Below are 16,701 nucleotides of genomic sequence, written 5' to 3'. Positions count from 1 at the left end.
TGGAGGAACCAGAAGGCACGGTGGCATTAACAGAAAGTGGTCAGGCTCTGGAGTCACATTGCTCCAGCTCAGAATGGCAACCAAAGGTATATTAAAGATCACAGTGAACCAGGCACAGTGGCTCACGCCAATAATCCCAGCACTTTGGAGGCTGAGGCAGGCAGATCACAAGGTCAGGAGATCGAGACCATCCTGGCTAACATGGTGAAACCCCATCTCTACTAAAAATACAAAAAATTAGCTGGGCATGGTGGTGGGCACCTGTAATCCCAGCTACTCAGGAGGCTGAGGCAGGAGAATCTTTTGAACCTGGGAGGCGGAGGTTGCAGTGAGCCACAATCGTGCCACTGCACTCCAGTCTGGTGACAGAGTGAGACTCCATCTCAAAAAAAAGGTCACAGTGGCAGAATTGGGAAAAGCATACTCTGAGTCACTTCTCCATCTATGTGTAAGTGGGACACACAGTTAGGGCAGCGGTGGGTGAGAAAAGAACAACTAACTCTTTCCTCTTCCCTTTTAAATACACGCTCAATTTGGACCCTTAATTCCATTGTATTACTGGATTGAAGACAAAGATGTCATCTGTGTATTTAAAATAACTACAGACAAAACCTATAACCTGTGAGTCCCCAAGTAACAGGTGAAAACAAGCACTGGCTCCACTGGGGTCCTTCCTCTCTACACCCAACATTTTTACCCTATTCTTCGTCTTCATCCTAACCTCCACTCTGGCCTCTCTCAATCCAAGTGATGACCTTTCCTGTGGATTCACATGCCCTTCTCTACTTCGCCTGGAATCCAATCACTTTTGCCACCATCCCTCCTCGAACTCTATCTGCTTCTGTTACACCCAACCAACAAGCCTGCAGTCTAAAGGATGCCTTCCCACACTCTTTCCACTTGGGCTCTGGAGCAGATCATATTTTTTTTTTTTTTTTTTTTGAGATGGAGTTTCACTCTTGTTACCCAGGCTGGAGTGCAATGGCACGATCTCGGCTCACCGCAACCTCCGCTTCCTGGGTTCAGGCAATTCTCCTGCCTCAGCCTTCTGAGTAGCTGGGGTTACAGGCACGCGCCACCATGCCCAGCTAATGTTTTTGTTATTTTTAGTAGAGACGGGGTTTCACCATGTTGACCAGGATGGTCTCGATCTCTTGACCTCGTGATCCACCCGCCTCGGCCTCCCAAAGTGCTGGGATTACAGGCATGAGCCACCGCGCCCGGCCAGATTATATTTTTAAAAGAAGGTCAGAACAGTAACATCTATCCCACACACTTTTCTGTAATATGACCTTGACACTCCCTGTAAAGAGGTGGTGGGTCTTTGTTTCCTCCCCTTGAGTCTCTGTGGGGAATTGTGAGGACTACAACCAAAAAAGTATGTACAAATGATGTTATGTGACTTCTGAGGTAAGGTAGAGATGGGGGTTTCACCATGTTGGTCAGGCTGGTCTTGAACTCCTGACCTCGTGAGTTGCCCACCTTGGCCTCCCAAAGTGCTGGGATTACAGGAGTAAGCCACCACACCTGGTCTTTTCTTATCCTTTCAAGCCTTCCTTGTTTCAAAAAATAATCTGTCATCCTAGGTTAAGCTGACCATTCAAGCTCTTAACTCTCCCATCAATTCTTTTGGCCTCCTTTACCTCTGACTGCTTTTTCTCAATCTCCGTCCTGGCTTTTCTTCCGTCACCTAACTCTCAAGTGGTGGCATTCTCCAGGCATTTTTCTTTTCTCCCTCCCCATTGACTCTGTCCTCGCGTAGCTCCATCTGATGTCCCATGGAGTCCTGAAAAGCTCCAACTGATGTCTCACAGAGATTTTAAAGATAAGGGGCTCAGGGCCAGGCACAGTGACTCGTGCCTGTAATCCTTGCACTTTGAAAGGCAAAAGTGGGAGGCTTGCTTCAAGCCAGGAGTTCAAGAACAGCCTGGGCAACACAGGGAGCCCCGTCTCTATAACAAATTAAAAAGCAAAAAATTAGGCTGGGTACAGTGGCTCATGCTTGTAATCCCAGCACTTTGGGAGGCTAAGGCAGGCAGATCATTTGAGGCCAGGAGATTGAGACCAGCTGGCCAACAAAGTGAAACCCTGTCTCTACTAAAAATATTTTAAAAATTAGTTGGGCATGGTGGTGGGCACCTACAATCCCAGCCACTTGGGAGGCTGAGGCAGGAGAATCGCTTGAACCCAGGAGGCAAAGGTTGCAGTGAGCCGAGATCAAGCCATCGCAATCCAGCCTGGGCAACAAGATCAAAACTCCATCTCAAAAACAAACAAAAAATCAGCTGGGCATGGTGGTGCATACTTGTAGTCCTAGCTACTAGGAAGGTTGAGGTGGGAGGATAAATTGAGCCCAGGAGTTTGAAGTTACGGTGAGCCATCATCGCACCATGGACTCCATCCTGGGCAAGAGTAAGATCCAATCTCTCTCGCTTTTTTTTTTTTTTAAGACGGGGTCTCACTGTTTAAGACGGGGTCTCGCTGTGTTGCCCAGGCTGCAGTGCAGTGGCTATTCACAGGCGCAATCCCACTACTGATCAGCACGGGAGTTTTGACCTGCTCTGTTTCTGACCTGGGCCGGTTCACCCCTCCTTAGGCAATCTGGTGGTCCCCCACCCCTGTGAGGTCACCACATTGATGCCGAACTTAGTGCGGACACCCAATTGGCATAGCGTACTACAGCCCAGAACTCCTAGGCTCAAGTGATCCTCCCACCTCAGCCTCCCGAGTAGCTGGGACTACAGGCACACGTCACCATGCCCGGCAAGATCCAATCTCTTAAAAAAAAAAAAAGGTGCTCAAAACTGAGCTAATTTTATCTTCCCAAACTTGGTCAAAGACACTACCATCTACCTACTGCCCTTCAATACAGCCTAAGAGTTACAAGAGTGGAATCTGGAATTGAACGGCTTGTGTTTGAATCTGACCAGCACTACCTCTAGCTACGTGACTTCACTCCAAATCTTTCCTTGTCTGTAAAAGGGGGTAACAATAGCACATACATGCTGCCTTGTATACCTACCCTAACCCTAACCAGAAGGACACCTGTGTAAGTGTTCAGCAAGGGGCCGGCACATGCCACATGCTCTATTATCAATAGCCACTGCTACTCTTGTCACCTTCGCTTGTAAATGGCAGTGAGATCTTGGGATCCTACATCTCAAGTGTCTTCTTCTCCACCCTCCATCCCCACGGCTGCTGACACATTTCAGGTCCACACTGGCTCTCTTCCATACAATACAACACTTTTTGTTTTGTTTTCCCACCTGCAGCCTCCCCTCTCCCCCCTTCAACCCATCATCCTAACTGCTGCCAGTTAGTTTCCCAAAACAAAACCTCATCGTCTTGTTACCCTTGCTCAACATCCCTGGAAGGCTCTGGGTGTCTGAAGGATGACATGCAGGCTCGTAAACCTGATAAGTAAAGCTCTTAATAGTCACCTCCACTTCATCGCCCACCACGGCCTTTCTCGTTCACACTATATATACCAGCACGTGTGGTTCCTTCCACCTAAAATGTCCTTCCCTCCTCCTTTGCTACCTACTGAAATCAAATAATCTTCCTTTTTTTTTTTTTTTTTTTTTTTTTTAGACAGGGTCTCATTCTGTTGCCCAGGCTGGAATGCAGTGGCAAAACCATGGCTCACTGCAGCCTCGAACACCTCTCAAGCAGTTGGAACTACAGATGCATGCCCACCTAATTAAAAAAAATTTTTTTTAGAGATGGGGGTCTATGTGGCTCAGGGGTTGGTCTCAAACTCCTGGGTTCAAGTGATTCTCCCTCCGTAGCCTCTCAGTATTGGGATTACAGATGTGAGCCACTGTGCCCAGCCCAAATAATCTTTTTCCCAGCCCAAATAATCTTTCAAGGGTCAGCTGAAACATTATCCTTTCTCAAAAAACCAAATATGTATTCTCACACACATTTACCACCAAACCTGCTACGCTTCATTATAGTCAGCTAAGCATGGTGCTACAGCCCTTGTTTTTTGTTTCTGAGGTACCCAGGAAGGCAGGAATTGCATCTTAATCACCTCTGCATCCCTGGTATACTATGCCTGGCACTGAGTGCTGGGCCCCTGGGATATACCCTCAAATTTCCCTGGAATAGAGATGATTGTAAAGCTTTGAGTTCCAAGAGGTGTCTTCAGCTGCCAAAAAAAAAAAAAAAAAAAAATCAATATTCACCTTCACCTAGCTTCATTTCAAAGCATACCATCTTAAGGTAACTTCTTAGCTTCACAAAAAATATTAAAAGGATATTTACTTATCCCAATTCATATGATTCACTGAGAGGAACAAAGCTGATAATTTCAACACAGAGAACAGGCATCCAACAGAGAATAGTTTTCTCTGCCACAGCTGGCTTCTCCCCCGCTAGAGTTTGCCAGGGTCTCCACATGTCTTATGTGGTGTTCAGAAACACTAACATGACTGTTCTTTTGGAAGTGCATGGAATGACAGTTTGCCAAGGCCTATCACAGAAGATGTAGCATGGTTCCCTAAAACAGCCTTGAGCGGAATAAGCAGCAGCAGAGGCCAACCCTGATCTTGGCTAATAAAGCCAGAGAACTTGCTATATTTGGCCCATTGTGTTTTCCAACAAATGATGATGCTCAAAAACTGTGTTCTCCCCCTCCTAGCCTCTTATGCTGTGCTTGTAGCTATGAAAAGCAAGCATCTTCTGGTTTAAATGCTTCATTTGAATGCTGACAAAACCTGCTCCTTCACAACACACTCACAGGAATAACTGCAGAATAGCAAGGGCCAGAATAGATTGGCCTATAAGAAAAAATAGATTTTTGGGACCACTGTAAGTAAAATTCCAGCTGTATTAATTCAATTCAGCTATTACTACTTAAGTGGAATTTCAATATGAATTTTGGTTCACATATATCTATTCAATTCATTCTAAATGAATTATATGGTTAGAAAATACTTTTTGAAAGGTAGAACTGGCTAGCCAGTGTCATGGTCAAATCTATCCAATAAATGTGACTGTAATTGACTTTAATCATTAAGAATGACCCTAAAATGCTGACTAACCATTAACGCTTTGGTGACTGATCATCATTTTTTTTTTTGGAGACAGTCTTACTCTGTCACCCAGGCTGGAGTACAATGGTGCAATCCGAGCTCACTACAAACTTCACCTCCCCGGTTCAAGCAATTCTCCTGTCTCAGCCTCCTGAGTAGCTGGGACTATAGGCGCCTGTAATCACAGCTGGCTCATTTTTGTATTTTTAGTAGAGACAGGGTTTCACCATGTTGGCCAGGCTGTACTAGAATTCCTGACCTCAGATGATCTGCCCGCCTCAGCCTCCCAAAATGCTGGGATTACAGGTGTGAGCCGCCGTGCCTAGCCCGACTGATCATCAAATTTGTGCATATAGAAAAATCTTTTGAAGTCCAACATTTCAAAATCCCCCAACTCAAGGAGATTTAAATGTGTGTGCCAGAGCCTAAAATGAAGTAGGTGCCTACTAAGTATCTGATGCAAGAATGGAGGAATGGGTGGTGAATCACAGCATGTAACAAATGCAGACAAATGAACAAAGACAAGGAAACACTAGTTTCCCACTGCTGAAGAATCGTATCATCACAGCTGCTTTTTATTTGTTCCCTTCTGAAATCTGAAATCCCTTGTCTGCATGTGGCATAGTGGCACTGCTTTGGTATAAAGAAGAGTATGTCCTGCTAACGTGTCACGCATGATAACAACTAAATTCGGATGAATACATAACAAAGACAGCATGGTTCTGGATTTCAGTAAACAAAAGCTCAAATCTGAAATAAAGACCTGAAAACTGGCCGGGCGCGGTGGCTCAAGCCTGTAATCCCAGCACTTTGGGAGGCCGAGGCGGGTGGATCACCTGAGGTCAGGAGTTTGAGACCATCCTGGTCAACATGGTGAAACCCCATCTCTACTAAAAATACAAAAAAATTAGCTGGGCATGGTGACGCGTGCCTATAATCCCAGCTACTCAGGAGGCTGAGGCAGGAGAATTGCCTGAACCCAGGAAGCGGCGGTTGCGGTGAGCCGAGATCATGCCATTGCACTCCAGCCTGGGTAACAAGAGCGAAACTCCGTCTCAAAAAAAATAAATAAATAAAAAATAAAACACGAGAAGAAAATTAAAGGTTGAGTATGACTGCCGCTGACTATCAGTGGAGCTGGTTTAGGTTTAAGACAGCACCACAGGTTTGGTGTGTGAACGTTCTCCCTATCTTAAATGCACTTTCTGCTCTCAGGGGTTGGGGATCTACAGGGTGAAATCCCTTCTGGTAAAACTTCAGTGGGTACAAGGTCAGTGCCATCTCTGCCACCACCATGTCCCCTCTGCTCTCTTCTCCTCCTGACTCTGGGCACAACCCCTTTGATGTCAGCCCTCTTCAGGACACTCCTTCTCTCAAGAAGGGCTGCTCCTTCCAAGGCCCTCAGTTACCTCTGGCTTGCTGTCTACCACATCCACCTCGAGGTTGACTTCCGCTTGGAGGATTTTCTGCTTAGCCTGCTCCACTGCGGCACTGAGCTTCTGTATGTAGGACTGCAGTTCTTCTGGGGAGTCCATATTCAGCTCTATCAGAGCTTTGTGAAACTGATCCATCTGGCCATCCTCTAGAAGTTCCTGAAAACAGAGCAGTCACAAACAGGAAGGAAAGTAGCTTCAAAGCCAAACAGTGAAAACTACAGCTGGAGAGGGCTTCCAGAGCTCCCCTGGCCTACCCTGCACAGAGTCACACCTCCAGCTCCCTCCAGTTTCCCACAGCTGTCTCTAGGCTAGCACTGCATCACAGTTCCAGCAACATCTGACCAAGTAAAACTGATTAGGTGGTGATGGATGTCTAAAAGGTTGTTACCTTTTTTTTGGGGGTGGTGGGTGGGGGGCATGTGGAAGAAAATAGGAAAGTTACTAAGAGGAGACATGAAAGGAGGCTTCCGGGATGCTGATAATGCTGTTTCTTGACCTGACAGCAGACACATGGGTGAGTTTCACTTTGAAAATCCATCAAGATGAAACATAAAGATTTGTGCATTTTGCATCATGTATGCTACACCAAAATTAAAAAGTTTAAAAAAATAATGGAGTTTATTTTTTATTTATTTATAAAGTGAAAATAAATAATGCTGGAGTCCACAGCTCTTTCAGAAACAGCTGCTTCTAAACGGTATCCTATGCTGATGACTTCCCTGGACTCCTTCCTGACCCCAAAGGTGACAAACAGTCAAAGCATCTTAAAGCCAAGGAAAAACATAAAAGAAAGTCTTCTGAGACCATCTTGTTGGCACGGCTGGGTGTCTGCTATTACCTGCACGTACAGCAGTCGGTCCAGCCGCTCCTGATCCAGCTGCAGCTTCTCCTCTCGCCGCCGGGCATTGAGCTCCTGCAGCCGCCGCAATTGCTGCTGCCGCCTTTCTTGTTTCTCCTCAGAGGTTAGAGTGCTGCCCAGGAGCTTGCTGGAAAATGGGAGCTGCATCTTGTGGACATTGTTCTCATAATAATCAGGACACCGCCATTTGTGTAATTCTTCAAAGAAACAATTTTGAAAGTTAGGAAATGGACACACTATGAACACAACAATTAAAGTCAATACCAGCATTCCAGCTACAGGCCAAATGGAGAAAATACATTCCACCCAATCCCTGAATCCACTCAATCAACTAAAAGCAGCTGTCTAACTTGGACATAATGCCAGCAGGCCCATTCTAAAAGAACTGCTAAGTAAAGTTCTTCAGATAGAAACAACACCAGAAGGAAGCTTGGAACGTCAGGAATGAAGGAAGCGCAACAGAAATGATGAAAATCTGATTAAACGTAACAGACTAATCTCCTTACGAGTTCTTTAAAACCCATTTGGCAACTGAAAGTAAAAATCACGACACTGTCTGATGTGTTTCCAGTGTACATAGATGAAATAAATAAGACAACTCTAAGATAAACAGGACAAAATAAAGGAGCCTGTACAGTGCTAACCACATTCCCCTTCAAGTGGTAAATACAGATTCTAAGTAGACTGTGAAAAGTTGTGTTTACTGTAAGCTCTAGAGAAACCACTAAAAACTACAGTGAAAAGGTACAGTAAAAAACACAACAGATAAAATACTTAAAGAAAAAACCTCAAATAACCTAAAAGGAGGCAGGAGAGAGAAACAGAGGAACAATAAACAGAAGGAACAAAAATGAATAATAAAATGGTGAACTTAAACCCAAGCATACAAATAATTAAGTGCATTATAAATAGTTTTAACTTAACAATTAAACAACAGAGGTTGACTGAATAGTTTTTTTTTAAATGGTACAACTACTAAGAAACTCACTTTGAATATAGTGATATAGGTAGGTTAAAAGTAAAAGGACAGAAAGACATACCATACAAGAACGTGACCCAGCAATCTATTTACTGTGGAGAAATGAAAACAAGTTCACCCAAAAACTGGTACATGAACACTTACAGTAGCTCTACGTATAACCACCAAAAACTGGGAACAACCCAAATGATCCTTAATGGTGAATTGATAAACAAGCTGCAGCACATCCATTCAATGAACACAATCTCCCCAGTAAAAAGGAACAAACTACTGACACACTCAACAACTTGGATGAATCTCAAAGGCATGATGTTGAGTAAATCAAAGGCATGATGTTGAGTAAAACGGAACTCTCAAAAGGTACATACTATTTGATTCCATTTTGAAAAGATAAAACCATAGAAGAAGTGAGGAGAAGACTGCCTGGGCTTGGGATGGACACAGGATATGATTATAAAGAGACAGCATGAGGAAATTTTGGGGGGATAAGGGAACGGTTCTGTATCCTGATTGTGGTGTTGGTTACATAGATCTATATCTGTTAAAATTCATAGAATTTTACAAGAAAAAGTTGAGTGACAAAAGAGTCAATACCAGAGCACCTGGAGAACAAGGAAGTGAGAGCACGGAGAGCTGTGTGCTTCCGCTGTGTCTTCTGGCCTCGAACTCTCGGGACTGAGTGTTCTTATCAATTATTTCTGTATCTGTCTCCCCCACTTCTTTGTATCCCAGGAATAACAGGTGCCTAATAAATGCTTTTTAAAGTTATTTAAGACACAGCTCTTAACATATGAAATGTATACTTAAAAATGGTTAAAATGGCAAATTATTTTATGTGGCTTTTTTTTGAGATGGAGTCTCACTCTGTTGCCAGGCTGGAGTGCAGTGGTGCTCTCTCCACTCTCTGCAACCTCCAACTCCCTGGTTCAAGCGATCCTCCTGCCTCAGCCTACCAAGTAGCTGGGATTACAGGCACACGCCACCACATCCAGCAAATTTTTGTATTATTAATACAGACGAGGTTTCACAATGTTGGCCAGGATGGTCTCAATCTTCTGACCTCATGATCCACCCACCTCAGCCTCCCAAAATGCTGGGATTACAGGTGTGAGCCACCGCACCCAGCTGTTATGTGGTTTTCACCACAATTTAAAAAAAAAAAAAGATGCAGCTTTTGCCCTTCAGGAGTTCATTATTGGTTAGCTGAAGTCAGAACCTTCAACGACAACAAGCAAATCCATTCTTGAAACAGAGTTGTATTCACAGTGACACTGTCCACAGTCCTTTGGTTTTACATGAACTATTGAAATTCATGAGGAAGATATTTTCATCACATTCATGTGACAAGACAATAGTAACTAAAACTCATACTTTAATTCTTTAATTTGAAGTAAAATACAACCAAAAGTTCAAGACAAGCTTGAAAAGAGAAAGAGGTGTTTCTGGGGCATAGCTGTTATTCTAATGGTATAATAAAACAATTTCAAGTGTTTTCTAATTTAAAATATTTTTAGTCTGATATGTTCTGCTCACTCTTAAAACTTAAATGTTTACCATCTGGAAAAAGCTGAAAGTTGTACAATCCCAAGATCTGTATTACAGGCAAGTTATAAAAGGTACCATTTGTGAAGGGAACCTATACAACTAAGCTATTCAGTTTACTGAATAGTTTAAGAAAGGAAATACAAAAAGGAAAGGGGTGCTTACAAAGCGAACAGGCAAAGAATCATGCTGGCAGTAATTTAAGGAATACCCCAAAGGAGATAACCCCAAAAAGCTGCAGGCAGACATCCTCTTCATTACCTTCTACATAATCCTCAGCGATGTAGCTGTGCTCATGGAGAATCTCCTCCATGCGGCTGAGGGTGATGGCTGCCAGGTGCCCAGGATACTTCAGCTGGAGGAGACGCTGGAGGTAACCAGCTGTTTGGCTTCCTCCAAGATTGATGCGCCTGCAGTTTTTAGCATCTAATCTATAACCAAGCGGTAGAAAACAGCACTGAAATTTCTGGCAACATGAAGGCTAGAGTATGGAGCATCTTGGGAGAAACGAGGTAATTTAAGGGAGAAAGAGAAGAAACAGACCGTCAAGAGAAACACAAAACCTGACAGTTGGAAGGAAGGGACGTTAACGTTCCCTTGGTGCAACCTCTTATCTAGGCAGGAATTCCCAGGTCACCATAGTCACACGGCCATCTAAACAGGAAGAAGATGCACTCCAAAGTCGGATCTTAATGAGTCTTATCACGTATTTCTCAAACTGTAATCCTGGGACCAAGTATCCCAGAATTAGCTGGGGGAAATGTTGAACATGCCAATTCACAGGACACAACTGCTCTGGCATGGGCCTGGGAATATGCATTTTAACAAGCTCCCTAGGTGACTGGCATGGGCCAGAGTTTAAGATGCCCTCTCCTAAACACTCCATATCTACTGATGCAAACACATTAAGTAACCACACCCATCCTGGTTTACTGTAAAACAACCAGAGTAATTTTATTTTCCTAATGTGAGAAAGAGTGGCAGAGGGAACCAGAGGGAGGGAACTAAAATGTGGCTGCTGTATCACACCTCACCAGCAGATGCCAGCACACAACAGGATATGATTCACTCATAATTTCCCAGCCTTCAGGTAAAATAATTTTCTCAGTGTAACATAAAAATAACATGTTACGCCGGGCGCGGTGGCTCAAGCCTGTAATCCCAGCACTTTGGGAGGCCGAGGCGGGTGGATCACGAGGTCGAGAGATCGAGACCATCCTGGTCAACATGGTGAAACCCCGTCTCTTCTAAAAGTGCAAAAAATTAGCTGGGCATGGTGGCACGTGCCTGTAATCCCAGCTACTCAGGAGGCTGAGGCAGGAGAATTGCCTGAGCCCAGGAGGCGGAGGTTGCGGTGAGCCGAGATCGCGCCATTGCACTCCAGCCTGGGTAACAAGGGCGAAACTCCGTCTCAAAAAAAAAAAAAAAAAAAAAAAAAAAATAACATGTTACTTTTTATTTCTGCATATTCTGTTTACATAAAATAGAGAACTCCATACATCAGAAGTGTTTGGTAATGCCTAAGAATTACCATTTCCTTCATAGATTTTCACAGAAATTTCATGAGACATTCAATGGGATTTGTCTTTATATGTTCAGTCTGCTTTATAGTTTACAAAGTGCCATTATCTACCTTAACTCATTTCATTCTCAGGGTAACCCTGGGAAATCAGTTTTTCCCAATTGTACATGTCAGGAAATGAAGTGAGGAAGTTAAGTAGCAGCAGAGCTGCAAACCCAGACATTCAGCTCGAAAGGCTGGGTCTCTATGACATGTGAGAAACCTTCTCGGGAAAGCACTGTGCTGGCCTAGGCTCTTAGCAGACAGTGAAAGCTCTACAATAAAGTGGGAACAGATTTTTAAATATAATATAAACTACCTTTGCCTTGTATTCAACTTGAAAATATTTAATAAGGGTCCATTATGTGCCAGGCACTGTACCTGAAAGGTCTAAACAACAGTGATTAAAGGCCTTTAAATTGGCTGGGTGCAGTGGCTCATCCCTGTAACCCCAGCACTTTCAGAGGCCAAGGAGGGCAGATCACTTGAGGTCAGGAGTTTGAAATCAGTCTGACCAACATGGTGAAACCCCATTTCTACTAAGTAAATACAAAAAAAAAAATTAGCCAGGCATGGTGGCGAGTGTCTGAGCTACTCGGGAGGCTGAGGCAGGAGAATTGATTCAACTCAGGAAGCAGAGGTTGCAGTGAACCGAGATCATGCCACTGCACTCCAGCCTGGGTGACAGAGCAAGACTGTCTCAAAAAAAAAAAAAAAAAAAAAAAAAAAAAGAAAAAAAAATGATTCCATAACACAAAGATGTTTTTCAATTAAAGTTACTTAAGGCCAGGGGCGGTGGCTGACGCCTGTAATCCCCACACTTTGGGAGGCTGAGGTGGGTGGATCACAAGGTCAGGCAATCGAGGCCACCCTGGCCAACACAGACAAGAAACCTTGTCTGTACTAAAAATACAAAAATTAGCTGGGCGTGGTGGTGCGTGCCTGTAGTCCCAGCTATTCAGGAGGCTCAGGCAGGAAAGTCACTTGAACCCAGGAGGCAGGGGCTGCAGTGAGCTGAGATCGCGACACTGTACTCCAGCATGGGCAACAGAGTGAGACTGTCTCAGAAAAAAAAAGTTATTCAAAACACTTCTATTGAATGCCTACCACCTGCAGATACCATGTTAGCGATCTCCCCATAAGTCAGAATTATAAAATTGTAGAATTATGAACGTAGAACTAAGAGATCATCCACCCCAACTCCCTCCAGAAAGTCACAAAGGACAGAAATATGGGCAAAGGGACTTACCCATAGTCACACAGTGAGGCAGTTCAAAGCTAAGCCCAACGGCTCAGTTCATAGGCTAGGACTTGCTCTTTCTACTCTGCCATTGAAGCACACACTAAATAAATGTTTCCTGAATGCTTCTCAAAATAGCACTCAAATGCCACAAGTGCAACTCACCTCCCCTCTAAGATGGGTAAAATATGCGTACACTGGTATCCAGATGAAATGATGAGTCCACTGCACATCGAGTTCCTTGGCTTATTGTGGTAGAAGCTGAACAGACTGTCTATTCCATAGGCAACCTTGGGAATCCTGTAGCACTCAAAAAGAAGCTCGGACATCATTTGCCGTGAATACAGTGGGTTGCACACAGCTTCTGTCAAAACTATGGGATGATCAACACAGCCCTACTTTGAAAGGAAAGGGCAAACAGATTAGGGGTAACAGAATACTCTTTTTGAAGCATAAAAGAACCCAATATCCTTATTGCAGGGCTGAATTTGCTGTTGGTATCTTAATCAAAAACCTGATCAGAGGCAACTGTAAAACTCTCATCTCATTTTTATGGGAAAATACAAAAGTAGAGTCAATTTCAGTTATTAAGTCCAGGTCCCATCCAAACTGTCAGCAAATCACGTTGGCTCCATCTTCCAAGTATCTCTCGAATCCAACTGCTTCTAACCACATTCCCTGCTACCTGCCTCGTCTAAGTCACCATCATCCCTCACCTCGGTTATTGCAACAGCCTCCTAACTTGTCCCTGTTTCCACCCTATGACCCATGACAGTTCATTCTGCATACAGCAGTCATAGTGATCCTTTCGAAACATAACTCAGGTCCTTCCTCGGCTCAACGCCCTGCCATGGCTCCCCATTTCACTCAGAGTAAAAGCCAATAAGGTGTGTGACCTGCCTCTCCACTTCCTCTCTGACATCCTCTTCCAGGTACTACTATCCCCCTCATACAGGGAGCCTTGCAATTAGGATTAGGGCACACTCCTGCCTCAGGACCTATTCACTGGCTGTTACCTCTGCCTGGACTGCTTTTCCTTCAGATATTCACATGGCTTGCTACCTGAATCACATCCTTCAAGTCCTTGCTCAAACATCACCTTCGCCATGAGTCCTACTCTGACCATTTTATTGAAAAAAATGTAACCCCCTCCTGTCCTATCGCAGCACAGAATCTACTACTTAATTCTGTTTACTGTCTGCGTTTTCATACTAGAATATCTTTCCACAGTATTAATCCCTCCATAAGCACGGGAAGTTTTTTTTTTTAATTTTTTAAATTGCATTTTAGGTTTTGGGGTACATGTGAAGAACATGCAAGATTGTTGCATAGGTACACACGTGGCAATGTGATTTGCTGCCTTCCTCCCCTTCACCTCTATCTGGCATTTCTCCCCATGCTATCTCTTCCCACCTCCCCACCCCGCACTGTCCCTCCTCTATACCTCCCCAACAGACCCCAGTGTCTAGTGCTCCCCTCCCTATGTCCATGTGTTCTCATTGTTCAACACCCGCCTATGAGTGAGAACATGCGGTGTTTGATTTTCTGCTCTTGTGTCAGTTTGCTGAGAAAGATGGTTTCCAGGTTCATCCATGTCCCTACAAAGGACACGAACTCATTGTTTTTGATGGCTGCGTAATATTCCATGATGTATATGTGCCACATTTTCCCTGTCCAGTCTATCATCGATGGGCATTTGGGTTGGTTCCAGGTCTTTGCTATTGTAAACTGAAGCACAGGAAGTTTTGTGTGTTCACAGATGTACTCCAAATGCCTCAAAAGTGCCCGACACAAAGTAAGTGCTCAATACATATTTGTTAATAAATGAGCTTCTTAACGAGCATATATGCCCAAATGCATGCTCCAAGATACAAGGAGCAGCCTTTTATTCGCTGCTATACCTCCAGCGCCTAGTATCTGATCCACTAAAAGACAATCGCAACAACTGAAGTGACTGCTACCTCTCCCAGTGCAGAGTGAGCGGAGACGAGACCGCACCCCTCCCCTCAAGCCCAACCCAGCCCACTCCGCCCTTCACCTGTGAGGAGACACCCAGGTGCTGGAAACTGTAGTCCAGCAGCAGCTCCTGAAGCTCCAGGTTGACTGGCACGTTGCGGTCGAAGGGCGAGCGCAGCATCCAGCGCAGTGGCTCCAGGCTGCCCAGGGCGTTGCCCACCTGCGGGCCCGCCCCTCCCCGTGCCCCTCCACGACCGCGGGCGCACACCGCGCGGAACTGGAGGCGCGGTTCGGGACCTGGGTCCTGCCCAGGACACGCCCAGCCAGCGCGGACTTGGAACGACCCGTTGTCCAGCACCAGCGGTACTGGCAGTGGCCCGTGTGCCACCGGGCCGGCCTCCAGCACCGGGTCGGGGGCTGCCCGGGCGTCGCGGAACGGGAACACGTTCGCCGCCATTTTGGAGCGCGCGGCCAGCACCGCCCCTCGGCGCAGCGTCAGCCCAAACGCCACAAAAACGCGCCCCCGACGTCACGCCGCGCGGCTCAGGCCCTCAAGTGCCTCGATCCCGCCTCCCTTCCCGAAGCCCGGCCAACCTTTCCACCTGACTGGCCTCTGGCTGTCCAGGCTGCTTTCAGGATCGCTGAGACCCACCCATTCAGGCTGCGAAATTCTAAGGTTGCTTAACCTCGCCCCCAGCAGCCTGTGAGTGACCACGCCCCTTCGCTCTAGCCGGCACGCCCAGTTTGGAAGCCCCGCCCCAATGCGTACCACCACCGGCCGCAGCGCCGCGCTGGGCGGAGCCCCGCCCCTCTGCCTGGGCACGCCCCACCGCCGGGCGCGCGCTTTCGGCCGCCCGCGGCCCCGCCGTAGGGTGGCTGCCTCGCCCTCAGCCTTGCTACCCTGCTAGAAGGGACCCTCTACCATTTGACGCTTCCTTTACGTTAAGAAATCTCATGGGCCGGGCTTGGTGGCTCACGCCTGTAATCCAAGCACTTTGGAGGCCAAAGCGGGCGGATCACCTGAGGTCGGCAGTTCAAGACCAGCCTGACTAACATGGTGAAACCCCCGTCTGAAAAGAAAGAAAGAAAGAAAAGGAAGGAAGGAAGGAATCAATCACGAACCACTTTGGGAGGAAGCACAGAGCCAGCATCCACTTCTGATGGGGCCTCAGGAAGCTTTCAATCATGGCAGAAGGCGAAGGGGGAGACAGTATGTCGCATGGTGATAGCAAGAGCAAGGAGTCGGGGTCGGGTGCCGTGCCCTTTAAAATAAAACAGTCAGATCTCACGTGAACTCCAAGTGAGAACTCACTTATCGCCAAGGGCCGGTGTCCCCAAACTACGGCCCGCGGGCCGAATGCGGTCACGAGGTTGGGGGCTGGAGATCAGCCTGATCAACATGGTGAAACCTGCTCTCTACTTAAAAATACAAAAATTAGCCGGCGTGGTGGTGTACGCCTGTAATCCCAGCTACTCGGGAGGCTGAGGCAGGAGAATCGCTTGAACCTGGGAGGCAGATGTGGCAGTGAGCCCAGATCGCACCACTGCAGTCTAGCCTGGGCAAGAAGAGTGAAACTCTATCTCAAAACAAATTAAAATTAAAAATATTTTAAAAGTTCAGTTCTTCAGTTATACTACTCACTTTTCAAGTGCTCAATGGCCACATGTGATTACTGGCCACTGTGTTAGACACAACAGATATTAGACCATCTCTATCAATTTGTACATTCCCAGTGTACAAAGTTCTGTTGGACAGCATTGGTCTAACATATTAGCGGTTTTTTCCTGCAATTATACTGCATATCAACTCCAGAATTTCAGGGGTTTATATCCGAGGCGGGTGGACCACCAGGTCAGGAGATGGAGATGAACCTGGCCAACATGGTGCAACCCCATCTCTACTAAAAATACAAAACTTAGCTGGGTGCGGTGTGCCTGCCTGTATTCCCAGCTACTCGGGAGCTGAGGCAGGAGAATCACTTGAACCTGGAGGCGGATGTTGCAGTGAGCCAAGATTGCACCACTGCCCTCCAGACTGGGCGACAGAATGCAACTCCATCTCAAAAAAAAAAACAAAAAAACATTTTTCTTG

General features: G+C 45.9%; 1 protein-coding gene across 2 annotated transcripts in view; it reads right to left on the bottom strand.

The window, feature by feature from the left end:
- The window catches only part of ACTR5 (actin related protein 5), a 41,551-nt gene extending 26,273 nt beyond the window's left edge, over positions 1 to 15,278 (bottom strand). The window contains exons 1-5 of one of the 2 annotated variants that reach the window (XM_074406530.1): positions 14,692 to 15,278; positions 12,819 to 13,048; positions 10,114 to 10,283; positions 7,311 to 7,528; positions 6,446 to 6,628 (exon numbers count right to left, since the gene is read on the bottom strand). In XM_074406530.1, coding sequence (XP_074262631.1) covers positions 6,446 to 6,628; positions 7,311 to 7,528; positions 10,114 to 10,283; positions 12,819 to 13,048; positions 14,692 to 15,066 — 1,176 coding nt within the window. In that variant the 5' untranslated portion in view covers positions 15,067 to 15,278. The remainder of the gene's footprint in view (positions 1 to 6,445; positions 6,629 to 7,310; positions 7,529 to 10,113; positions 10,284 to 12,818; positions 13,049 to 14,691) is intronic. The other variant, XM_003936379.4, reaches the window with a different exon arrangement.
- Positions 15,279 to 16,701: the final 1,423 nt, after the last annotated feature.

The sequence above is a fragment of the Saimiri boliviensis genome, chromosome 9 (genome assembly GCF_048565385.1).
Source record: "Saimiri boliviensis isolate mSaiBol1 chromosome 9, mSaiBol1.pri, whole genome shotgun sequence".
Classification (NCBI taxonomy): Eukaryota; Metazoa; Chordata; class Mammalia; order Primates; family Cebidae; genus Saimiri; species Saimiri boliviensis.
The sequence above is the reverse complement of the archived record's forward strand: the minus strand, read 5'-3'. Positions and strand labels throughout refer to the sequence as shown.